This window comes from Dreissena polymorpha, chromosome 10 (genome assembly GCF_020536995.1).
Source record: "Dreissena polymorpha isolate Duluth1 chromosome 10, UMN_Dpol_1.0, whole genome shotgun sequence".
In the NCBI taxonomy this organism is placed as follows: domain Eukaryota; kingdom Metazoa; phylum Mollusca; class Bivalvia; order Myida; family Dreissenidae; genus Dreissena; species Dreissena polymorpha.
This window is the reverse complement of record NC_068364.1, coordinates 4,892,348-4,919,927: the sequence shown is the minus strand read 5'-3', so window position 1 is coordinate 4,919,927 and position 27,580 is coordinate 4,892,348. Positions and strand designations below refer to the sequence as shown.

Below are 27,580 nucleotides of genomic sequence, written 5' to 3'. Positions count from 1 at the left end.
ACAAAACTAAACCTATCGAACTTACGAACTGGCGATTGACACAGAACATTAGAACAGTTAATTGCAAATTCATTAACTGTTCCTTATTTCGTGTAACTATACTGTAGTTTGGTTATTGCTATTTCAACTTTATCTTACAATTTTGAGCGCTCTTACCTCTACAAATTTATGGTAGATAATAGTCTTTGATCAAGTGTAAACCGCTACACTGGTGGATCGATATTGCAATCGCAAAGCATTTGTTAACTCAAGGGTTGGATTACAAAATGTACAATAAATAAGCTGAAATTATAGCTTCGAGCGTGATATGTGTAGCATGCATATACAGAAAAAGAAATGTTAAGTAGTTGTGGAGAGTTGGAAACGGTGTCATAACGCCACAAGGTTTAAGACCTTGGACACATTTAATACAATATTCTTTAACAATGTGTAAAAATAGGATTCTACTATGAGGAAGTGTAATGCATGTAACATTGCTTTGTTGTACGCTAATAACCGAAAACTAATACAAAATGAAACCACACACAGCTAAGTATGTCGATTCTCATATAGGAAGTGTTATATTGCACAATTAGTTTTATATTGCGATGTCAATTAATTTTTTTATTATAAAAATTCAAATGCACTATTTTATTTCAATCATCAAATTAACAAATAAGACATGAACACAATACATGTTGCTTTTAATTGTAACGGGTAATGAACACGTTTCAAACTATGCTTGTTGTTTATAATTTACAATTCACATCACACAATAGTGTATGCGTATCTCTTCTAAATTCTTACATGTGTTGGATTTATAGTCTAATGCTTCGCTTAAATAATTTATTTTCAGTAAGTGCTGAACCCGTTCGCAATTAATTTGATCCAAAATGGAATCACGACCATCTTCATCATCAGTAAGTAGTATAACATACCCTCATAAAAGTAGCCGAATAACTTATTATTATTATTATAAGTATTATTTTTGGCTTAGCTAATGTTAATTGTCACGATTAACCTAAAATGTAAAGTGCGCCGACAAGCTATAAAGTTGAGCAGATGACAAAATGATACTTGCAATCGGTAAACTATCTTTAAACGAGATAGGTTGTTTTTATTTTAAACGGATGGCTACTTTCGATTTGAAACAACACTACCTTCTTTCGATTTGAAAAAATGACAGAAGTTAACTGTACCTGACGATTTAAAATGGGGCGTTACTTATGTTGGTGCGGCAAAAAAGCGAAATACAAAATAGTAAGTTAATGCAGTTTCCTCTAATTATTTTCCTCAACCGCCTCAAATCGATGACCCCAATTTATTCGTTTGTGTGTGCTTGTTGTGGAACATATGACCTACATTTGTGTTGTGTCTCGTTGTTTGGCAAATGGTTTCTTACTATAAATAAAGGACCGCATTGTAAGCTGGTGCAGCTGAAGTTTTACTTTGTTTAAAGTAGATTGCGTTACATTCTCTGGGTACATTAATTAACTGCTGACCCGTTTATTTGTGTTCGAATGTCACTTTCGATTTAGCCACAATGATATTTGGAATCATAGATTACATTTTCTTCTTCGGAATTCCTCATGGGACTGCTCTTTACCAAATGATTTATTAAATTATTTATTGCGCGAAAATATTATGTAATACATATTGTCAGCATAAATAGCAACACATTGAACTCGCTTTGGTATCAACTCGAGTCTCCTCATGGGTTCCGCTGGGTGGATATTATATGTTAAGCCGCGACCAATTTTTCTGTATCTGAAAAGAATTCGACCGCACAATAACAGTTAAAAAATGCAGTCAAAATTCAATCAACTAAAATTCAATTCACAAATAATCACACAATTGAATACAGTAATGAAAATCCTTCATATAGCCGAAAGATTTGACTACTATATACGGTATACAGTTTGGACTTGAAATCGAAGTCATTGAACAAAATTGAACAACGAACGTTTTATACGATTTTAAATTAAGTTGAAATTGAATAACCTTTCTTAACACAGAAGTCCAAAAATATGTGCTTCCATTTGTGTTCAACTTAATTTGATAAAAACAAGCATAGTTAAAGGTATACCTATTAAGGCAATCCAATCTATCTGGTCATAATTTATGAAACACGATTTATGAAATCGAATGGCTAGTAAGAATGATTTTCATTCAAAAACAAGTTTTAAATATACTATTTAAACCACACAATCGAGCATCTTTTCGAACTCATCAAAGCTCGGTTTACAAAACAAATTGTACGGTTACAGGTATACAAACTTGTATGAATCGTCTTGGTTTGAATGACCTATGCTTACATGTTTATAATTACTATTATTCATTACAGTCAGTTTAAATAGCTATATTCCGTTAGAAAGTGTGTTGTAATAAACTGTTCACTGTTCACTGCAATTATTAAATCACTCGTCATGCATCATACAATTTGTAATCACTATCATGAAAATGAAAAGTATTGAAATCCGCGTTAAGTTGTAGTGACAAAAACAAAATTTGATTTCTAGAATGTATTACAAAAGATACTGGACCTGACGTCGAAACGCTCAGAAGTATGTTATTATCTAACTCATTGGAAGTTGGAAATATGCATCTAACAAACACAAAAACGAAACGGGTTTGTTGAGGGGCCTACAAATATGCATTTGGCGTTCGCGACCTATAATTTGTCAAAGCAAATCACAGATACAATATAAAAAATGTCCTAATACGTCATCTTATATCATATCGTGCGTTACACAAACCAATTTTTTTTTCAAAAGATAGTCAATCGAACAAAGGCATGGCGAAGAGCCGCAAAATAACAATCCATGTATATTGGGTTAACACTTGGTATTCAGTGATCTCCCTTATTATCGCCATTATTTTTTCATTACAGATGTAAAAGTTAGTGTATTAGTAAAATATAACATGGATAAAACGAACTCGTGTTTCTCACGGTCATGCACAAGATATTTAAATGAAATACACGTAGCGTGTGGTTTAAGTTTCGCGTATGTGCATCATTTGGTACGTGTTTTTTTAATAGTTCAATTTCACTTCAACAAAAGTGTATTAACTTTGGCTTTGGATCACTTCTTTATGCCTCTACTTTCGTTTACATATTTGATAACTTTCGTTTTCATATTTCTTATAATATTCACATATTTTATTGTTATATTGCACAGTGATTCGTTTATAAGATTCGTATGTAAATCTCTGAATGAAAGGACTAACATTAAGTCTTTATCGGTTTGAACACTGTTCAATATTTCAACCAAACGAATTTTAAATGTTCAATTTTAACTTTTCATTTTTTTTCTATCCCGCCCAAGCGTTTGTCAGTTATTGTCATGGTTTGTATGATTTTGTTAGATTTTCTGCATGTTTTTGCGTAGACTTTGTGCAATACTTCTACTTTCGTTTCCCCATACTTAGACTTTCTATTTTGATCACAACTTTTTTCTTTTAAGACTGCATCTTGTTTTGTTTATCTTGTTTTGTGAGTTATCTGGATGGATCTAGATAGATTGTATACCCCGTGTATGCTATCTTTGATATGAATGATACGGTATTAATCGAAAGAATTTATTACTTCAAAATAACATGCCTCACAAAGCAGTGTTTTTCAAACCCTTTTCCTAACACTTACCCTTTCAGATATAGTAACTAGAATCCATATATTGTATATATTTGGTAAATAGTAATAATACAACTCTAGAAGATAAATTAATGTTACAAACTGTTGGTTCTTCATTATAGGGATAAAAGACGTTTTCGAGGGCATGATCATCTGCGGGCGCTCGAAAAATCCGTTCCTGCCCGAGTGCGCAGCATGAGGGTAGGAACGGAATTTTGAGAGCGCCCGCAGATGATCATGTCCGAGAAAATGTGTATTTTCGCTATTATTGCATAAACAAATCACATATACCAAAATAAATTAAAATAACATTGAAAACAATATGTCTTGTTCATTCGACCTCGACAAAATAATTCGATAATTTCATATGATGTCATACAGTTCGAGGTTGTGTTTTACATATGCCTCACTCGGCCATCATCACAAAGGATGAGGCTTTACCTTCGTATAGGTAGTTTTCGATTTAAAATGTGCTTAAACAGTGGATTAATGCAAATTTGAAATGCAGCCGCGCAAATTAAGAAATAAGGAAATATTTTCGAATTTAGTGGTCGCGACGGATAAATATATCGTCAGAATAAGTCATGGTTTTCATAGATGTTTCAGTCGTACAGGTCTATCTTATTTCGTTCCAACTAAATTTTCTAAAGATTAATACTGCCAAAATATCGTCACTGAAGTATTTTAAGCATACAGCAGGAACGTTGGAGTTGCATAAACACTTAAATTTACAGCATAGTCTTTTGCATGTGGTGAGTAAATAACCTTAATTCATTGGTGTTGCCTATATAATAAAGCTGTTGTCAAGAGAGTGCAGATGGTATAATTTGAAAAGTGGATTGAAATATGCATTGCCTTTATCCCTGCATGCATGAGGAAACTGGTGCTTATTCGGTTCCCCATTTATGCTAGGAACGTCGTCGAAGGCTTGAGTTATTAACAAAGTTCATAATAACTTCATTGAATCTACTAAGAAGAACTCAACGAAGACTAAGGGATGTAACTGCACGTGGGATATGAAAAACCTTAACAGGGCTTGAACGGCGAGTGAATCGCCTTGATAATACATGATTTCTCCCGCCCTCCTTTAGCCAAGTTTCTGCACCCCGCCAGAGGGCATTATATATAGAGTTTATGCAATAATCTAAGTTCGTGTACAGGACAAGACAAAAACAATATAAATCATGAAAAAAAGGCTAGGTAACCGAATCAGTACGGTCATTACGGTCATTACAAAGGCATTCCGAAAATAAGCCCGGAATTAATCACAAAACTCATGTACACACAAATGTAAAAAAAAAACGTGTACATAAAGGAGTGCGATTGAAATTTAAAAGGTTTGCTGTGGCTAATCGAAAGCAAGAAATGTTTTTAGAGGAATATTATGATAAAAATGCATCAATAATTATTATCAATGTATATAAATGTTAATAAAAACATAAAATTACGTTTTCAAAAATGCGAAAATCTGTGAACAAGTTTCTTTGAGCATAATGAGAAGATCTGGGTTAATTATGGCTTAAATATGGTAAATTAAGATCAGTAATCATATTGAAAAAAAGGCTTCTAAATCATCTTCATACGTTTTGCCTTGGTTCACAATTTTTGCAAATCGTATATTGTTTCTAATTGACAAGATAAATTGCTGAATGGTACACTATTGACGTCCATCTTTTAACCCTTTATGTAAGATAAAATTTGCAAATTGCTGTATGGAAGCGTCTTTTGCTATATATCGCTGTGAACTGAGGTCTGGCAAATGGTATTTGTTTAAGCGTGATTTAAAAACAAGCGTGTCTTTTGCCTTAGTATGTTCGATGACTAACTATTTCATAATAAGCTATAGTCATTATGCAATAAGCCTGTACCACCGGCCTCCCATACATCCATGTTATAGAGGTGAATAACCATTTAACACAACCTACTTTCGATTTGTACAACGGATATGCACCCATTATTATTGGATCTTACGTTCTGTGATAATAAACGTTCAGCACACAAACCATAATATGACAAGAAAAATAAAATAAACGTGTCAATGATTTATGTAAAAGCATTTTAAATATGTATACTCACATCAAGATACAATACAGTACGCGAATATAATTATTATTAAAGTGTGTGCTATCCTACTTTCTTTTTCAAATAACGGACGCATTTATTGCACTCTGGATCAGCAGACGATTTATTTCATAAATCAATCTCTGGGTTAATAGTCGCCATCTTTCGAACTACTTTCAAAAGTACAACAACAACAATAACAGTAGAAGACAATTTTTATTGCGAAAAGTTTAAAAATTGAGTACATGTGTCACGGTTGTTGAGTGGACTAGTGTTATTCTCAACTGTGTACGAAGCATGTGAACTGGTAGTGGAATAACCGAATTGTTGGTGGAAATGGAATTTAGAAATATCTAATAATTCATCATTTTTCATGTCACGATCGTGTAGAATTATCATCAGCATCATTTCTGTGGAACATTGCAATATTCAAAATACAAGTGTTTCATAGCTATGGTGCTTTTGACATAGTTCACTAACCATCGAGACTGAAATGATTCATGCACACAGGTAAAGTAAATAATTGAATGTGTGCAGAATGTTTATTTTTTACAAATTATTATTTAATTTAACCAATTTATTTTAGATAGATTGCACTGAAACTCAAAGTCTAAAGCTTAGTAACACACCAAAGCCAGTTTTCTGAGAAGAAACAATACTTGTTCAGAGTATAGCAGGCTAATGCGGCCTCTGGTTTATTTATTTGGCCTCGGCCTTTAACCTGGGTCGCTTTGATTTCAGGTGTTTAGCCCTCATATCAACAAGGCTTTCTCGACCCTATATGTACTTATTCATATTGCTTAAAGATTTTGAGAACCCTCGCTCAGTGCCAGTGGGGATAAAACAGGGACCTTCTTATAGCTAGATGAATGCATCAAATATGCCAGCAACACTTTATAATCAATAACTTTATAATCGATGATTCTGTTCTTTTAACTACATTACTAATTTACCAAAACAATATGAAACACATTTTTATGCTCCCAAAGGAGGGCATATAGTGATCGCACTGTCCGTCTGTCTATCTGTCACACTTTGCATTTAGGTTTCGAAAAAACGCTCATAACTTCTATGTCGCTTCAGATGTAACATTCATATTTGGTATGCATGTGTATATGGACAAGGCCTTCCCATACACACACAAATTTTGACCCCTTTGACCTTGAACTTAGGGTCGGCGTTTAGGTTTGGAAAAATGCTCATAACTAATATCAAAGCGTTTATCGGGGGCGTATGTCATCCTACGGAGACAGCTCTTGTTTTTGCTACTGTCCTCTGCACAAACCATGATATATCTGCATATATGATATATGCATCCAACCAAATCAGTAAAACTATTTGTCACTTAATTACAGTAAACTTATTGCATGTTAACTTTTCAACAATATATATATATATATATATATATATATATATATATATTTTTTTTTTATTATATATAACAGATCTTGAAAAAAACACACATCAAACTTCAAATTGTTTTAGTAAATTATAGGCTTTAATTGGTATTGTGACATTGACAACACTCATGCATGCGACTATACAATTATACAACTATGGAACACATTATTTATGAGAAATTCCAATACATCAACATAACGTCTCAGATTTAAGGCAGATAATCTAGTGCTTTTTTGCTGCCATTTTTACTATTACACATTTTTTCATTTTATGTTATGATGCATTGATCTTGTTTCTAAATTAACCAAGCAATCATGTTAAACTTTTGAAGAAAGATGTTGTCTGATAAATATTGATAATTTGAAAATATAATCACTACAACGTGAACAAAATTCAGTTGAATACTGTGACCAACGAAGATTTGCCAAAGAGCAATTCAGATCATGATTTAAATTAAATACAAGTAATATGAAAGTCTGCCTATTGGATCCCAGTTATGACTTATTTGTCAAATCTGCACATTAATTTGCCCTTGGCCATGTAGAATTGGGGACTAAATACCATCAAGTCATGTAAAAAGGAGCAGGGTATAGCACGCTGCTATTGATCTCTTGAGCTTTCACATGAATTTTACGGGTAATTTTCATACAACAAATGATATTATATAGTGTAATGATAAAGCATTGTGAGCACAAATTATATCTCTTACTAGTGGTGCAAAAATCAATTAAGTGTCACATTTCAAAGAAAATTTATATAAAAAGGTATTATTAATTGTTAAAACGTTATAAAAGTTATTTCTATTCACTAAAGCATTTAATTACAAGAACAAGTGCATTTTATGTCCATTACAATACATGTAACAGTATTGGCATTGTATTTATCTGCATTTGATGTGCATTTAATACACTTAAAAATGCAGACCAGACACACTTCTAACAGAAACAAATGTATTTTTTTCGGCATTTTTCCAGCATTAATACTCTTCAAGTGTATTTTTTATCATCCCAAATACACTTTACCAGGAAAAAGGTATGTTAAAATATATTTTTAGTTTGTTTTAAGTATATTTTCAAATGCATTAAGACACTCTTTTGCAAAAAATGTTGAACAAAAACTTAAAAATATTTAATATACTAAAGTGAAGTAATAATTAAAGCTTTGTATGAGTATCAAAAACAGTGTCAAATTCATACCAGTGCCTATTTAGTAGCAGTAGGCCTTATATGGTCTACTTGTGGTAGAAATAATTCATTTTGTATAATACAACATACATAAATTAAAAAATATAGCTGCCCATACAGTTCAATACAATGTTCAATTAACTACACTATGCAAAGTTGAAATATGACATCAAGCTTGGAATAATCTTTTCAATAATGTATAATATGTTGTTTTAATTTATAAGTGAAATAGACACTTGCATATAAAAACTGATTTTAAATCAAAACTAAATGTTTAATTTGATTTTTAGCTCCACTGGCCAAAGGTCCTGTGTCCATCGTGCGTCCGTGCATTAACTATTCCTTTAAACATCTTCTCCTAAACTACTGGTCCAATTCTGATGAAATTTCTTAGGAATATTCCTGGGGTGATCCTCTTTCAAATTTGTTCAACTAATGCCCCTGGGGTCAAATTTGACTCTGCCCCGGGGGTCACAAAATTGAACATTTGCTTATATAAGGCCTATTTTGTGAAAACTTTCAAAATCTCCCGTCCATAACCGTTGGGCCTAGGGCTATCAAATTTGGTATGTAGAGACATCTAATAGTCCTCTACCAAATTTGTTCAAATTATGCCCCTGGGATTAAGTTTGACCCTGCCCGGAGGGTTACAAAATTGAACATATGCTTATATAAGGCCTATTTTGTGAAAACTTCAAAAATCTTCTTGTCCATAACCATCCGGCCTAGGGCTATCAAATTTGGTATATAGTGACATCTAATAGTCCTCTACCAAATTTGTTCAAATTTAATCCCTAGGGTCAAATTTGACCCTGCCCCGGGGGTCACAAAATTGAACATATGCTTAAATAATGCCTATTTTGTGAAAACTTAAAAAAAAATCTTGTCCATAACCATAAGGCCTAGGGCTACACAATTTGGTATGTAGTGACATTGTATAGTCCTCTACTTAGTTTGTTCAAATTATGCCCCAGGGGTCAAATTTGACCCTGCCCCGGGGGCCACAAAATCAATTATATGCTTATATAGTGCCTATTTTGTGAAAATTTTAAAACTCTTCTTGTCCTTAACCATAAGGCATAGGGCTACCAAATTTGTTATGTAGTGACATCTAATAAACCTCTACCAAATTTGTTCAAATAATGCCTCTGGGGTCAACTTTGACCCTGCCCCAGGAGGTCACAAAACTGAATAAACGCTTATAAAGCGCCTAATTTGTGAAATCTTTAAAAATCTTCTTGTCGAAAACCATTCGGACTATGGCTACCAAATTTGGTATGCAATAACATCGTATAGTCCTCTACCAAGTTTGTTCAAATTATGCCCTTTGGGTCAAATTTGATCCTGACCCGTGGGTCACAAAATTGAACATTATATACGCTTATATCTTGCTTATTTTGTGAAAACTTTAAAAATATTCTTGTCCTTAACTCTAGGACCTAGGGCTACCACATTTTGTATGAAGTGAGGTATAGTAGTCCTCTACAAAGTTTGCTCAAATTATGCCCCTGGGGTTAAATTTGACCCAGCCCAGAAGGTCACAAAAGTGTACATGTGCTTAAATAGGGCCTATATTTAAGTATTTGCACATGCAGAGAAATTTGTTTCAGCCTTTTTTTCAGCAGTGGAGCGATACAGGGCCGTCATGGCCCTCTTGTTTAAATACTCAAAAAATGAAACCGTGTTCATGCTTGCAAAATCAAAGCATACACATGTATATAATGTGTGTATATATATATATTAGTTAAACTTAAATTGATTGACCATCGATAAAAAGATATAATAATATATATATATATATATACTTGTAAAACTAAAAATTAAATATGTATGTTTCTATTACATCATTTAGGACTTATATTTTCAGACAAAGTAGAGTGAAGCTTAAAACAGTATCCAAACGTAACAGTCAATTTTGGGAAAATCAACCTTATAATTATTTTCTGTGATGGTCAATGTCATAATTGGTATAAAATGTATATTGAACTGGAAGTTTTCTTTATTTTAAATGATAACATTTGCTTGGTCAGCCATAATTGTCACAATCAAGTGGTCTTTTTACACTGTAGTTTTCTAACTGACTATGGGTTTGTTCTGAGAATGAGCCACACAAAGTATCGTTGGGGAGATGAGTTGTCAATTTTATGTTTATCAGTCTTTCATAATCCAGTATACCTGTAAAAAGTGAATTTGTAACTAATAATCACACAATATACACAATTAAAATTGTATGCATTTAGATTTATTTAGTACTGCACATTAATCATTTTCCAAAAATATGTAGCAACATTATATTATATTAAAGTAATTTACTAATTAAAGGTCGCTGATGTGTAATGGATGTGGTGTCCACCTAATGATCTGGAGGTCACTGGTTTGATCCCCAGTGTGGAAGCATTCTTAAGAAATCTCCAAGAGACATCAAGTACTGGTTCTAGGCCGAGGAAACGAACTCAAGAGCATTTCACATACATGTATGTAGTTAGTACTTTAAATTTAATCGAACTTAAAATTGGATAAAAATTAAAAACTGAAACCCTTATTAATACATTTTATTTTGAATCAAGCAAATGTGGAAATTCATTAAAAATAATGAGAAAAATTTAAAAATTCTACTTTAAAGTAATCATGATAATTTAGATTATTTTCAGAATATTTAATGATGATAATTATACAATCATATATTACCTAAATGATAAAAATAAACACGTAATGTTAATTTATGAAAAAAACGTTTTAATTTTATCAATATCATGGTAATTACAACTAGATACAGGCAATTAGATCAGAAACGTGCATTAATTATATTAATGATCAACCCAGACATTTGTAGTGATTTATGGTCACTATTTTGATTAACGTTCTATACATGACCTGTCATAAAAGGTATTTTTTAGCCAGTACTACAATAGGCAATGATAGTCTGTATTGCATACATATTCCACCGTCTATTATCGATTCGCTTCCTCAAACTGAACAAATATTTAATGTTTACATCGCGAAACGTAATGCATCTAGTTTCACTTTCGGTTTGGTTGGTTTTGTAAACACCGTAATTTCATCTTAAAAATTGGATGATAAGGGGATTAAATAATAATGGAAAAGTAAACCACTTGGATAATAGGTCAAAATGCAACATAAATGAACGTTAATAGTGCTATTAATATCAAAGTTTCGGTAAAAAGTTTGGCGCTAGTTCAACGCGCATCGTATACAGCCTCATAACAATAGACTGACAACCTTTTGGGTAGTAAAGTAGTAATACAAGGCAATATGGCGACCGTTAGCCACGAGGCCTATCTTACGGAGGAATCCGAGATAGCCGATGTATCACGATTGGCATTTATTGGAATGGGGGCCAGATTTAGCCGATGTAGAGGATATATTTCCATTGCATTCGTGTATGTTTGGCCACTGTTTTTATTTTCATCGCGGTTCCAAACAATCGAGGTACTTATTATTTTAAATCTATTATACTTTTATTATTATTTTAGAACTGGAAAACACAAGTCAAATAATATATTATATCGCTATATGTTATTGGGAGATAAATATTATTGATTAAATAAACAATCAACTTAGTATTTCTTTAAAGCTTTGACAATAATTTGTTAACCACTAAAGGCGAATCGGTGTAAACATTATTTGTCTGTCAAATAATCCACATCGTGTCGTACAATTACGTTCTGTTCCAAATGATTACATTTATACATAGGAAGTCGTTTTGTGTCAATAGCCAAATACAACAAATATTTGGCATACATAGGTTGAATAATGGAGTACCTGTTAACTTGTTTATCGACAGATGATAGTACAACGTGCGAATGAAAAGATTAGAGATAAAACTTTGAAACCAAATCCATACCGGGTGATAACAGATAAACAAAGGGAAATAACTAACAAGTATCCTTACGACCAGCGGTACAACATTATGTTTAAAGGAACGTATTCACAATTGGGCAAAATGATAAATTGCATTATATGGGTCGCGTTCTGAGAAAACTGGACATAATGCATGTGCGTACACATGTATTATGTGCATAACGACACTTTCCGATTTTATGACATTTTGCGTTAAAATGAAGTCTCTACTCACAGGCAGCAGTATCATACATAAATTTGCCCCCCCCCCCGGGACCCTACCCACCCCCACTCCCGAGCTTACCCCAGGGGTTCCAGATTGTTAAATGCACACCTATTGTGTATGATTTGACTTTTTTAACAACGAATATTGACAAAAATACAGTTTAAAAAAAGCTCGTATAGGTATTATATATACACAAGGTATGAAACGCACTATATGCCTATTGCTGAAAGATTGTGGAACACTGGACGTGACCTTTTTCATCGAAAACACACATGTTCCCATGCAGTTGCCGACAAAATGCAACCAGATTCGTTTAAAGACAGTAAAAGCAACGTGATTACCAAAACTAACCGATCTCCTGCTCGGCTAATAACTTTAATATTCAATTTAATTTGACTTTCTCGCTATATGTCACTCGGTGTTTCATCTACACATGTACACCATTTTAATTTTATAACGCGTCATCTGGTTGGTTGTTCTCATTATGTTGGCCAATGATATGGCGTTTTAGAACCGAGCATTCGATCGACAAAATATGACAGCGAAACACAGACATGTAGCAAGAAAGTCGAATTTAATTCGATAGACATACACAATAGGTGTACATTTAACAATCTGGAACCCCTGGGGTAAGCTCGGGGGGGGTATGGTCTTGGGAGGAGGGGGCAAATTTATGATACTTCTGCCTGTGTCTCTTCTTAGTAGAAAATCCAATTTAGGTGGAAAGTGTCGTCCCTGATAAGCCTGTGTGGACTGCAAGGCTAATCTGGGACGACACTTTACGCACATGCATTATACCCAGTTTTCTCAGAACTCGACTCATATTATTCATATATAAAAAACAAGTTTGTGTAAGTTTAATAGAAAAATCGAATATAAATTGTATATTTAAATAACAAGTCTGAATTATTAGAAATAAATAACATTTGTCTTTAAGTTTATACGATGTGTCATAAGACTAACGTGTTTATTGGCATACAAACTATTACTGAAGACACAAATGTTTACCTGTATGTATGCCGTTTTATCGTTGACCCAGACAATACCTACAATGTTAAAATTACAAAAGGGTTGAACACAATATAATAAGGCGATTACTTTTTTTCCATTATTCCCGATAATTTCCGTGGCAGCGACCGATGCGTTAATCATTGTTATGGTTTAAATTTGTACTAAATGTATTGCGCTTCATTATATAAGCATGAGGCCACTTGCCTTTAATAGAAGACTAGCTGATGGTATCAATAATATCTCTACCGATAAATTTTCCGGACTGCCTTTATACTTATTATTATATCGCTGCACATATACACGAATAATAGCATTCCAATTGTACGACTTAGATGCTGGCTATGTATATAAATGTCAATTCATTAGACGCTGACAGAGATTTTTTGTAAACGTGTACGCATAACTTTAAATTGGACCTTGAATAAACAACGCATTAAAGCGTCCATAGCTATGAAATACGGCATTAAAGTATAATTGCATTATATAAATCATGCAACAAAACCTTTCTTCGATATTCTTCAGAAACAAACAAGTCATACGACACTTAACAAGGAGGAAAAACTTCCATGTAATACTATAAGGGCACCAACTGACAAAAAGCATGAATGTGGCGACATTGAAACAGGGAATTTCGGTACACCACACGGGGGAACACAAACATTAAATGGCCATAATGATCACGAAGAGTATCAAGAACATACCGAGAATAAATCACAACTAAAAAGTGATTGTCATTTGATAAATGAAATTGATACCACTGCTGACTTAAAAACGGGGAATGGTTGGAAATCCCAAGCGGGATCTGATTTTGCTAAAAAGGCTGAATCCATGAACAATATAGGACCACAAGAAGCGAAGGAAGATAACAAAACGTATCACGAACAATTCAGCGTTGAGGTTCATACACAAAGATCCGCAGATAATGAAATGAAATTCGATACACCAACATCATCTTCTCGTGAAGAAACGTTAGAGCAAGAAGTTTCTGTGGGAAACACACCAACTCCTGACAATGAAACTACATTGGATGACAAAGAGTCATTTAATGAAAACAGCATTAATAAACAAAACCTGGACTTGGTAAAGACCACAGAAGATTACATTAAAAGTGCAGACAACACTGATGATGAAGATACAACTAGCCAACATGCTTTGTCTGCCAAACCACAGTCTGAAACTTACAACAATACGCGTGATCAAACAGAAAGTTCTATTGTGTTCGGGGCAACTATTCCGGTTTGAATATTTTATTATAATAATTAATAATACTTAATAATATTATCATTCTACTTTCGTGCATTTGGTATCATTCTGTGAAGATATTCAAAGAAATACATAATTTGCAAATATAGATTGTAATTCATCCAACTAAATATACTTATATTAACCATGCTGGAATATGATTTAACAACTTACAGATATGTATTACAGGCAAACTATGTGAAGGTAGTGCATTATTTGACGCAGAAACATAATAAAACTACGGAATGACACAAATTTAGATATTGATATCTAGAAAAATTCTCGTAATGATTTTTCCGATCATTTTATTAGCTCAGCTGTTTTTTGATTTTTTTAAATCAAAGTTCTTTTCTTCTGACAAGCTTTCATTTATTTAAAACTGCACCCACAGCCGAGCGTTAGCACCCGCTATGCGGTGCTCTTGTTGGCCAACCATTGACCATTAAGTACTATATTGATGTTTATTGGAAAATATCATTATTACACTGGGTATGTGAAGAATCATTGCCGAACCCAGCATTTAATAAACCGTCCAACGAGTGTCACAATCTTATTGTCTAGGATTATTTGCAATCTAACAAAACAAAGTGAAACTTCAGTTGAACAAGGAAGAAGGAAAGGTAAAGGTCTTTTATAGTCTGATTACTCACTATGATTCAATCGACTTTGACATTTACCCCCCGATCACTGGGAATTATGTCGTGCGTTTACATATAGTGCACAAGGCAGCCACGGCTCATTGCCTTATTTCCCTCACAGGTACCCATTTATACACCTGGGTGGAGAGGAGCAAGCGTGGGATTAATTTTTTTCTCAGAAAAATCCAGTGCCCTGGGCGGGATTCGAACCAGGGACCTTCCGATCCCTAGATCTTAACACTAGATCTTACCTAATCTTACCACTAGACCACTGTCCCCACAGGATAGATACCTTATCACAACACTATAGTATATTGTATAGTTTAATAAAGCACGAGGTTTGGTATCCCGTAAACGAACCCGATATGAAAATATATACAAATATATTGATAGATATTATGTACGTAATGTGTTGTTGTTTTTTTAAGAAAGACCCTCTGCGTAAAGACGAAGACTTGAAGATGAGCAGAAATGAGATCGCTTCTCCATCTTTTCAAGGTAAATGTTGCGAGCATCGTTAATTCATTTAAATCTTACGAGTCGGTGTAAATTATTACAATTTGTTAAAAAAAACACTTAAAGTGATATTATGGGCATCTAGCAGTTAATAGGTGTCTATCGCAACCGTTGTTTATTTTTGGTGTTTTCACTTCATATACACTAATATTTGTTAATGCAGCATCAACATACTAAAACAATATCCCGGAAAGAGAAAAATAATGCATTTGAATATCAACCGTACTTTCGTTTGACAACTGATCATGCATGTGCGATGTGAACCTAAATTTAGTTTTAGTGCAGATTCGTTCATACGACACACAGACACAATTGTGTTTTACGGATCATTTCGGCTTAGAGGACTGGGTGAGTCACGTAAGAATATCGAATAAAAATATATTTTTATAAACAACTGGTAGCAAGATGGGTTGCAGATAATTGGTCAATAACCACATTTTAACTAACTCTTTGACCTGTTAATTCTTTTCAGCTCAATTCAACAGTGAAAAATGCCCATAATATCACTTTAAGATTGTACATTGTCTTGTATTGAGTAATATTTGAAAATCACTCACTTGCCTTAAAACAGAGTTATCAACTTCTTACAGCTGGTCTGGAAAATCCATAATATTTACTTACATAATGTTTGATTGTTAATAGTTGTTGACGCTATTGATTCAAAATTTGTTAAAGCCGTATGTACATTCATCTCTAAACTATATTTAATTACAAGCTGAAAGTAATAACAATCTCTCCTAATGATGTTTTTGGAGTGTAATTGGTTTTGCGAAAAGTTTTATCTGGGAATAAGATATGCAGGTTTTCGTGAAAATTTGACGACATTTCAAGAAACGTGTTTTCATTAACGTATACATAATTGTTATTCAGATGATCACTCGTATTTACATCTTCATGTCAAGTAGACAATTTCGCGCCAATTCCTTAAAGCAAATATGCTTGCCGTCGAAGTTTAAGCAAATTGATTGCGACTTTCTTCGATAGAAGATGCCGATAATAATGCAGACAACATTGATGATGCAGCTACAACTGGTCAACAAGTTTGGCTTGTCCAAACACAGTCACAGTCTGATGCTAACAATGACACGCCTGATCAAGGAAAAGGTTCTAATGATTTCCGGACAACTCAACAGGTTAAAGTATCTTAGTATAATACCTTATTTTTATACTCACATTTATTCATTTTAGCTAAATTAGCTTAGTATAATACCTTATTTTTATACTCACATTCATTCATTTTATTTATGTACACATATTCAAATAAATTAATATATTATGCATATGAAAGTATTAAGTCTGTGTAAAAACAGGAGTTGTAAATATAAATGTTTATGCACCTATCTAAATATATTTATTTAGACCATGATCCGAGATGATTTATCAACTTCCGGAAATGTATTGAATGCAAATTATGTTAAACTGTTGGGCTATTTGACCAAGCAACACTATGAACTTACTGGAATGATGCCAAAATATTCACCTTTTGAGATCCAGCGAAATGCTTGTACAGTCAAAGATCCCGATCATTTTGCTGTGATGAAGTCAATATTTAGTTATCTTTTAACCGTAAATTACGAAATCGATTTTGACTTGATGTTAATTTGAGCATAACAATATAACACTGAATTTTCAAAGAATTCTTACATAACACAGCATTTAATAAACTTCATAACGAGCGCCACTATCAAGTAGTCTAGGATGGCGTGCAATCTTGCGAAACAAAGTGAAAGATGTACAGGCTGGATAGACACTTTATCACAACACGATCACCTTTTTATCGGCCTACGGACAAAACAACTAGAAAAACGCGAACAGAAATACGTCATAATCACACACATGTGGATCTTTTTTTAATTAGGTATGGATTGGGTACTCTGTATCCGTACCCGGTATGAAGATATTTAAAATACATGTATGGATTGCCAAACAACGCAATTATTTTTCAGAAAGACCCTCTGCGTAAAATGGACAACCTTAAGTTTTACAGAAATGAGATCGCTTCTCGCCCTTTTCCAGGTAATTATAGCGCACATCGTCGATTAATATGTTCAATATTGCTTTAAAACATATTTATCAGCTTCTTACAACTGATTTGCTGTGTTTCTTATATTAACCTAGAAGCTTTTCGGTTCTGGAGTTTCAATATTTCTACGAAAGTTTCTATCTGGAAATTCGTGAATATTTACATTCCGAAACAAATATGTTTCCATGAACGTATATAAAACAGACAATTTCACGCCTATGCCTTAGAACCAAACTCATTTATGTCGAAGTTTTAGCAAATAGATTGCGATTTGATGAAACAACATTTTCTGGATGGACTCTCTTGAGTACTTCCAGTAGTCTTTTTTTTACGGAATTGCTTAGTAAATGCTGAATAATTCACAAATGTCTTGATGAACAATCATAACACGCTTCATTCCATGAATGTCCTCGTGTTAACTTTTGCAGATATCTTTTTTCATTTGTGTCCATTGTAAAAAACGAGCTAGCTTTCTTTTTTCTTTAAGGAAGCTATGTTGAAGACATGTTGGCGTGGGAAGGAGATTACAAGAAACTTGAAAGTAGCCATTCCTACATCCAGTGGTAAACTTCAATTTAATGTGTGAAAATAAAACTCACTATAGTTGAATGTAAGGTAACGTAAATTATAGTTCGCTATCACTAATCTGATAATCACTATCTATATGTGCAATAGTATGCGTTTCAAATGATTACACTCTAAAGCTGTGATTCGCGAATTAAATTGTACCAACAAAACTATTTATTCCCAACCGGTTTCAACGGATGGGAGTATCAGTTTTCTCTCCGTCCGTCATGTCTGAATGTGCGTTCGCCCCCGTATGTCTGCTCGTCACTTCGTCTTCCACAAAATGTGTTCCTCCGATATCCATAAGCATACTGCTTGGATAAAACTTGGTGAACTTAACGCAGATTATTTGAGGATAATGAATGACCCCTTCATTGCACCCGATGCAAAAGGTCAGATTTTTGTTACTAGAAATAGCACCATAAGTTTAATACAGGTTAAAACTTTTTGATGAATACTTACAAATGTAGTTGAACATCAAAAAAAAAAAGAAATGTTAAAGCAACGGATTGTACTAGGTTTAAATGTATATAACAAAAAATATCTGAAATTTTCAGACATTAAATTCGATGTACACATTATCAGGTTCGGGCCTTTAATATTTCGCTCTAGTGCATCGTATCACAACAAAGTAAAGCTATTTAGGCGCAATGCATTACATTTTTTATTGTTAACGACCAAATTATGTATGATAATGTGTGCCACAGGTTGTTTCCAATCCCTGGTTCATCCGGTTTGAATTACTCTGCACAAGAATTATTTGATTATGAGGCTAAGGTGAGATATTCGTTTACCTCAACTTTTCAAAATTAGTGTTAACTGCACCTTATACTTAACACTTTACTCTGTTACATTCGTTCGAAAATAGTATATGTAGTATTGTTTCTAGTCAGTTCTCTTTGTTCATAACAAAACACACCTGCAAATACTTTCAATATAGCAACTAACACATAAATAAACACTACCTTTGTACTGATTAGAGGACGCAAAGTCTAATAAAGGTTCAGCCATGTCTTGGTATTAAGACGATGTATAATGGTGTTGAATGCATTGATTTGATACCATTCAAGGAAATAATCGAAGATTCCGTCGCCCATGCGAGAGTTCTCCGTGCCTATAAAATGATGCTGAATTTCTACGGCATGAAACTGGAGGATGAAACTAGCGGAGAGATTCGAAGATGTGAGGAAAACTGGAAGGACAGATATGCACATTTAAATACGTATGCATCAGACTTATCTGATTTGTAGATTTGTTATTATTGAAAAAAATGTAATGGGTTAATGAGTGCGTCTATTGTATGTTTTCCTTGTTTTAAATTTGCGGTCTGTTAAATGTACTATATGACATCATTCACCAAGAACAATTACAATCTTACGTGTTCTAATTTATGTTTAAAACTAGATGAAATAAAAATATGTTACTTGTTATCAACAACATGGTTTTTATACGTATATGTAATATGTAGTGGCTATTAATGATTATTGTACCATTTATTCTGTAAATGTAATGTTTTACCAATTAGTCCTATGTGAATAGATAATAATATAACATAAGTTGTGGGCATTTTGACAGCTGTTTTATGGTAAACGAAAATGTATTGCTGTAGAAAATTGACATTATTTCAGTTCTTATCACAACTACATGCGGATTACAAGAATATTGACGAGCCTTGCACAGATGGGTTATGAAAGGTTTCAACAACCCCTGGTACGGTTCATATTGGCTGAGGCTATAGTAAACAAAACACTTCCTAATCTCAATTCAAGCAGCATGGATTATTGGATAGAGGCGATAAAGGACGGGGATGAAATGTTTGCGATGATTAAATTGAGACAAGAAATGCAGAAAAATACGAAAAACTTTGACCAGTATGGTTATCCATTCACAAGTGAACAACCAAGCAACATAATGGCTTCTGTTGACGCTTTACTAGCCGTAGAACTTCAAACCAAAGGTACAATAATAAATATAAAAGCAGACAACGTTGAACAGTATGGTAATCAAACAGCTAGTGATCCACTAAGCAGCAGTCAGACTGATGGTGTCGCAGAAAGACCTCCTGGTGACGTTGATCCAGAAATAGACATTGATCCTCCACGTACAATATCAAAGGAAGACGCATCTAGCGGCAATCATGAAATTCAAGCTTGTCAGACAGTACAAACGCCTTTGGTTGTTCTAGGCCAAGAGGCATGTAGTAATCATGAAAATGAAGCACAAACTGGGGATGAAATACAACGTGGACAGAGAGATGTAATGGACAAGGAAAGTGACTATACAGTAACAGAAAGTGGGTTTTTGCTTCAGCCAGGAAATATACAACAGGAGGCCTTGACTGTAGCTCAAGCTCCTGAAAAAGAGTTCAAAGAGGATCAAACAGATGGCAATGTAAACAAAGATATACATGACAAATATGGTGCTTTGATTGAAAGGTCAAGCAATGATAAAATACTTGGAAAATCTGAAACTAATATTATTCCTGACAAGGATGAATACACATCTTGTGATAAGAATGATCGAATAGCTAGTGATCCACTTAGCAGCAGTCAGACTGACGGTGTCGCAGAAACACCTCCTGGTGACGTTGATCCAGAAATAGAGATTGATCCTCCACGTTCAATATCAAAGGAAGACGCATCTAGCGGTAATAATGAAATTCAAGCTTGTCAGACAGTACAAACGCCTTTGGTTGTTCTAGGCCAAGAGGCATATAATAATCATGAAAATGAAGCAAAAAGTGAGGATGACATACATCGTGGACAGAGAGATGTAATGGATAGGAAATTTGACTACAAAATAAAAGAAAGTGGAGTTTTACTTCAGCCATGGAATATACAACAGGAGGCCTTGACTGTAGCTCAAGCTCCTGAAAACGAGTCCAAAGAGGATAAAACAGATCGGAATGTAAAAGAAGATGTACATGAAAAATATGGTACTTTGATTGAAAAGTCAAGCGTTGAGAAAATACTTGAAAAGTCTGAAACTAATATTATTCCTGACAAGGATGAATATACATCTTGTGATACGAATGATGAAACTCCCGGCGTAAACAAAGACAATGACAGGGAATGTAAGGGAAAGAACGAGCAAAGTAGTATAGCTGAAGTGGACGAGGAATATGTCAAAGGAAATGATACGTTTTCACATGAAACCGACGTTACGGTTTCACATGAAACCGAAGTACCGACTGTCAAACAAACATGCACGTCTTCAGCTACCGATAGTATAACAAAACCACGTCCGAATCAGGATGCACATAAAAAGCCACCATGTAAAGATAAGGTATGTATTTAGGAAGAATGTATAATGTTAAACCATTGTACGTTGCATCATTGGGGAGTGGTACCATTACAATAACTAAATGGGTGGTTGGGTGGGCGGGTTTCGGGTTTGGATGGGTTTGGTGGTTGAGTGGATGGAAAGACGGACGGATGGTTGGGTGGGTGGGTTGGTTGTTTTGTACGGACGGACGAATGGCTTGTTGTCATGCTGTTTGGTTAGTTGGTTGGTTGGTGTGTTGGTTAGTTGGTTGGTTGGTGGTTGGGTTTGATTTGTTGGATGATGTGTTGGTTGGTGATTTATTTCTTCAGAGACATGGAGACCATACCACATATAAAAACAATTATTGATTTAATAGTAGATAAATATTTTAAAGAGATGATATCCCAATCACGATAGAAAGACGGTCTCTGTTAACAATATATTATATTTGAAGCTTATCATTTAATCAGTATGAAAAGTATAAATAAGTGTTTGAATACGTTTTATAATTAAATTATGGTTCTCCTGAATATATACATGTAATAAATAAACTGTTTATGTACATGTATGAAGTTACGCGATGACAGTAATCAGCATACCAAACAAATGAATGAGTTCTCCGACTGGTTCCCTCAAGATCGCTTACAAAGGCAAAGGTGTGTGTGTGCGTGCGTGCGTGCGTGCGTGCGTGCGTGCGTGCGTGTGTGTGTGTGTGTGTGTGTGTCAGGTGTTATTTACAGGTCATCGCTGAGTCTTCACCACTACCTTATTTGATGACCTGTCCTTACCTGACTGCATCAAAAAGGTAAATAAACTCTACAGTTTAATGTGGCTTTCTTTTATTTATATACAGGAGGATGATCATTGTCATGGAGAAAACCATAAGTTCTACAGAAATAAAATCGTAAAAGGCCCAGGTAAATCTGCATTTCATGTATTTAATTCAAATAAATACATGTCGTCTTTATAAATGCGTTTATATGTTGTGACAATTGTTTAAAAAAGTGAAACTTGACATAAATAACCGACTTCGCTCTGATAACAACAATATTCCAAGCTTGCGCAAATTCAAATGTGTTTTCGAGGGAGCTGTTAAGCTCAGGATAAAATCGCATCTGAGACAGAATTTTATTAACGGGCTGGGAAGCCAGTTACTGCATTCATGTTAGATTTTGATACGATGATAGTAGGAAAAAGAAAATTAGATTAAATTTGATATGTCATATTTACTGAAAAGAAGCAGGAGAAGTCTACCGTTTTCAATTGATCATTTTCACAATCAATTAACTGTAAAAAAAGGTAAAGGTAATTGCAAGAGGCAGACGTGACGCGAATTGGTACCGCTTCATATATACCTCCTTACCAACCCATGCTTTGCAGCATTGTATTGAAGGCTATTTAAGTTATTTCTTTCTGTTCACCCATTTGGACTGTAAGAAAAACATTGTTCATTGTCTAAATCGTAGGTGCAAGCGGTAACTGGCTCTCAAGCCGGTTAATACATTCTTTCTGTCTCGGATGCGAGTTTTCCTCTTAAATATAGCATTTATTTAATTGCATTCATTTAGTATATAGGTTCTTTTTTCGATACGAATCATGCGTTTCGTATATTATTTAACCTATAACCTACTTATCTAATGTAAAATGTTAAATTTTACTCCTAAAAGTATTGTCTGACAATTTTCTTTGTTACATTTTATTGACATTTCACGACTTTTAAGAATGAACGAGTAAAGATGAACTAAAATATGGTTCGTGGTAGTCGTTTAATCAAATGCCTGAGTGGTGGTGTTAATAGCTGTTGTATAGTACAAAATGTACACATTGTTTTATTAAAAGGCCGATGTTTAAAGACACTACTAATTCAAGTTAAAATATATATTATTGACGTGTTATTTGGTTTCAGGCACAACTATAGAAGAAATGCTCAAAGTGAACTTTGACACTCTACATGCCAATGACGTCTATTGGTTTTGGTTAGTATGTCAATTGAGTTCACTGTAAAATCTTAAACGCATGAACAAACGTTATTTGTAAATATTGTTACAATTAAATGATTGAGTAAATGAAGTCAAACTAACATAAACTTGCATATTAAATCATTTTCAACCCACCCCCTTTGTATAACGTGCCCCAATATCGCGTGTTTTCATTCTTTGGTTATGTTTTTCATTTTATTGTACATTGTTCTTCACACAAAAAAAGGTTAATAACGGTTGTTTATTTTTCTACATTCAGCATGTCACATAATATGTTAGTTTAATTTGTTTTATCTTTTGAATAAAATTTACACACATTTATAAAACTTATAGGTTGTTTCCGGTACCCAAGTCAGACGACATCACTCCGAACCTTTCGCCCGATGAAGCGATTGTAAGTAAACATTGTTCACGTAATTATACAATGCTACAAAAACACTTTTTAACATGGAATTGTGTGTTATGATTAATGCACATGTCGACAATTTTACGTTTCTACAGGCGATTAAAAACGATACATTAATGCATGGACGAGTCCTGCGTGCATTTAAAAGGGCGCTGGCATTCTTTGGTATGGAAATGGTAGATGAGACGACAAAGTCAATAGGTAGATGTCAGTTTAAGTTCATGGAAGTCCGATATAAAAACTGGCAGGACATTGAGTCGAGGTAAATTTAAGTGTGCGTGTTTTGTTGATTTGTTGTTTTAATGTGTGTATATATTTATGTCTATATGTTGGTTCCAATTTTGCATTTCGTTTTAAATATCTGTTTTATGTTTGTTGAAACTGTTTTTAAGTACTAATGATGATAAAGTGTGTTCAATAATATTAAATATATATTTCATGAATGGGCATTGAATTTTATATAATATTACAAATATGATTATAGTATTTATGCATAGTGTTTGTTTTTCTTTGTATAGAACTATTAGAACTATTAGAAAACGTCACTGACATTAACAAACATAATTAAAAACTTATCTGAAGTTGATCTGCTTTAAACGTTTATCTTTAAAATATATTAACACTTCTTTGAATTGATCAGATGGTAAACAGATATATGTCATGTTGATATCTCTGTATGTTCAATATCCATATATCAATTACCAATTACTTTGTTATGGCGTATATGTATATGTATAAATAATTCACATGATTTGTTATCCTCCTTTATTGTTCTAAACTTTTTGTTTTATTTTAGGCGAATTCGCAATTGCAATCGTATAACCAGAATCCTTACAAGTCTTGGTGAACTTGGATATGAACACCTTCAATGTCCATTCGTCGAATTCCTCATGACAGAGGTATTAATCAATAAATCGCTGAACAAAATTTCGAAAGAAAGTTTTGGACCCTGGATTAACGCAATAAAAAATGAAGACACTCGGAAAACTTTATTACATAAAATGAGGGAGAAGTCGTCAGATTAATTGGGGATTTGGTGAGAAACAAAACTTCCACCCATGAACAAACTTTTGCAAGTTCATACTTATTATTTTGTAATGGCTTGCATAATGCACTAAGCACATGTTATAATTATGTAATTAGTCTTATTATGCTCCCCCAAAATTTATTTTTGGGGAAGCATATAGTCGCCGCTTTGTCTGTCCGTCCGTGTGTCCGTCCGTGCACAATTTTTGTCCGGGCTATTTCTCAGCAACAAATGACCGGAATTCAATGAAACTTTATGGGAAGCTTCACTACCAAGAGGAGATTTGCATATTATCAGCGGGTTGTGGTCGGATGATTTTTCACAGAGTTATAGCCCTTTGAAAATTTTGAAATTTTCCATTAACTGTACATATAGTGCAACTCTTGTCCGGGCTATTTCTCAGCAACTAATGACCGGAATTCAATGAAACTTTATGGGAAGCTTCACTACCAAGAGGAGATGTGCATATTATCAGCGGGCTCTGGTCGGATGATTTTTCACAGAGTTATGGCCCTCTGAAATTTTCTATAAAAAAATTCTTGTCCCCCCAACTACTGTGCCCTCAAGACGTTTCCTTTTATCTGCATATATAGTGCAATATTGTGACAAAAAAACTTTGGGGAGCATCACCCGTCTCCGACGGTTTCTTGTTAATAAGAGCTCTAGCTGAGGCTATATAACTTTAATGTATATAAACTCATAATTGATTACTCTAGTTGAATGTATGATGCACAAAATGATGTCCAATGAAGAGGAGTATGATGTGCGCAATTACGCAAACGTAGTAAAGAAATAACAGTTGTTTAACGTTATTCTTATCTACTTTATTCAAATATTTGCCAAAATATTGTTTACGGAGGAACTTACTATGGAGCTTACTTGGCTTTATTTAAAATATTTATTTCAGAAACAGGTATTGATTGATAATACAAGAAAATATCGCAATACACAATCTTAACATAAAATGGGTTTATATGATTTCTCTCTTGTTGTTCAAGTAAATATTGGGTTAATATATTTTAATTGTAAATTATGCATTTCTTAATGCAATTTTGTTTATTAAACATTACAAGGTTTACATCATCGTATTAGATAAGGACATTATATGATAAACAATGTATTACATAATTTTAAAAATAATTCCAAAAATGACTTGCTTTTTGATATAAGATATTATTAAATGCTAGTGATATAATACTAAACTTGTCTAAGAATTAAGTCCTTTTTTCCACATTCCTTACTTGTTACTATTTGTTTAATTCAAATAATTTGAAATATGTTAATGCATGTAATGAAAATCATTACAAAGGAGTAAATGTACATGGAAGTAAATGCTAAAAATACAGTTACAAGACGCAATAACGTATAGACATTTGATATTAAACGAATAAATGATACTAGCATTGCCTGCTAATTATCATTGGTTTGGTGTTTCCTCTGTCATCTTGGACCAAGGTGACACGCCGAGATTGTCTGGATGATAGTTATTAAACGCACCAGACATTGGAGCTCATCATCTTGATACAAAAACCTTTAAAACATATGTTTAATCGAATCCCCCGAGTCTGCGCTCAGCGTCATATTATCCGCTAACAAGTTATACTTTTTACTCAGGAGGAGTAATTAGGAATAATCTAACTTCCAACGTACATCTTCGACGTGTTTGCATTTTTTTAAATGCATACTGTAGATCTGGTGTTCAACCTGTTTATATTAAAACATATTCGTATCCGTGTTGTGTTGCCATGAATGTCCAAAACAGCTTAAATGCTATGTTTTCCATTATTTTACGCTCTTAATTTACGATTTGGCACACACAAACACACGAATAATAAAACATTACATGCACATCCCAGTAACATTGTTCGCTTAGCTTATTACAAAAGCAATGATTTCCGGTAAAAAAAAAACACCATAGCAGTCTGTAATATTTTTAAATTAGACGAGTCTGACTAAGTAGAAGTTATGTTGTTAGGTATAACAATCATAATCAATGACAGCAAACTGCAGTTAACGAATAAACTTCATCATCATTCTTTTTGTGCTAGAAGTAAGACATGTTTTTTTAATAGCTATGGATTTCATCGGCAGTGTATTGGACTCGTATGTATATTGTATATATGTTTAATATGCTGATTTGAAACCAGGATTTGAGTTATTTATTTTATGCTATCAATATAGTTTAGTAGCCATCTGTATTGTTTAATTATTTATTTTTGAGTATATACAATAGTTAATATGTATTTGCAAATTGGTTGTTTTGTTTTGCATATAGTAACGATATAAAAATATTGAAAACATGCACCTGTTTAAGTCTTGAATAAAATTGAACCACAAATGCTTTGAACTGACCTTTCTAATGCGGTGACCCCAGCTTTAATCTTGTATTTTGTTAGATGAATTGTATTTTCGACAGGTCTATAATGGGTGCGTTTGTTGTTTTGTAAAACAATCGGGCATACTTTAATATAACCGTATACAGTCGAAACCCGATGGCTCGAACTCGAAGCGAGTTCGCCCCATCCGAACAAAAGAACGTGTGAAATTTGTCACCAGGGACTGTG

General features: G+C 33.7%; 1 protein-coding gene across 7 annotated transcripts; it reads left to right on the top strand.

Annotated features, from left to right (window-relative positions):
• Positions 1-851: 851 nt before the first annotated feature.
• LOC127846949 (opioid growth factor receptor-like) lies at positions 852-27,357 on the top strand. 7 transcript variants are annotated; one of them, XM_052378389.1, is made up of 14 exons: positions 852-899; positions 13,877-14,590; positions 15,663-15,732; positions 16,735-16,883; positions 17,697-17,766; positions 18,261-18,336; positions 19,048-19,117; positions 19,411-19,562; positions 19,969-21,625; positions 22,458-22,521; positions 23,511-23,580; positions 23,917-23,977; positions 24,085-24,251; positions 24,786-27,357. In XM_052378389.1, exons 1-14 carry the CDS (start codon positions 873-875, stop codon positions 25,012-25,014), a joined length of 3,576 nt encoding a protein of 1,191 aa, XP_052234349.1. In that variant the 5' UTR covers positions 852-872; the 3' UTR covers positions 25,015-27,357. The 7 variants fall into 7 exon arrangements, with proteins under 7 accessions (XP_052234349.1, XP_052234351.1, XP_052234350.1 ...); XM_052378388.1 differs by lacking the exon at positions 852-899 and adding an exon at positions 1,096-1,239; XM_052378387.1 differs by lacking the exon at positions 852-899 and adding an exon at positions 2,863-3,000 and having other exon boundaries at positions 16,738-16,883.
• The last annotated feature ends 223 nt before the right edge of the window (positions 27,358-27,580 follow it).

Excerpts from the sequence above, each read along its gene's own strand:
- LOC127846949 (XM_052378385.1), top strand. The coding sequence starts at position 2,902 with ATGGATAAAACGAACTCGTGTTTCTCACGGTCATGCACAAGATATTTA. Across the intron at positions 17,767-18,260 it reads CGCTTCTCGCCCTTTTCCAG|GAAGCTATGTTGAAGACATG; the intron begins GTAATTATAGCG and ends TTTTTCTTTAAG. Across the intron at positions 23,978-24,084 it reads TTTCGCCCGATGAAGCGATT|GCGATTAAAAACGATACATT; the intron begins GTAAGTAAACAT and ends ACGTTTCTACAG.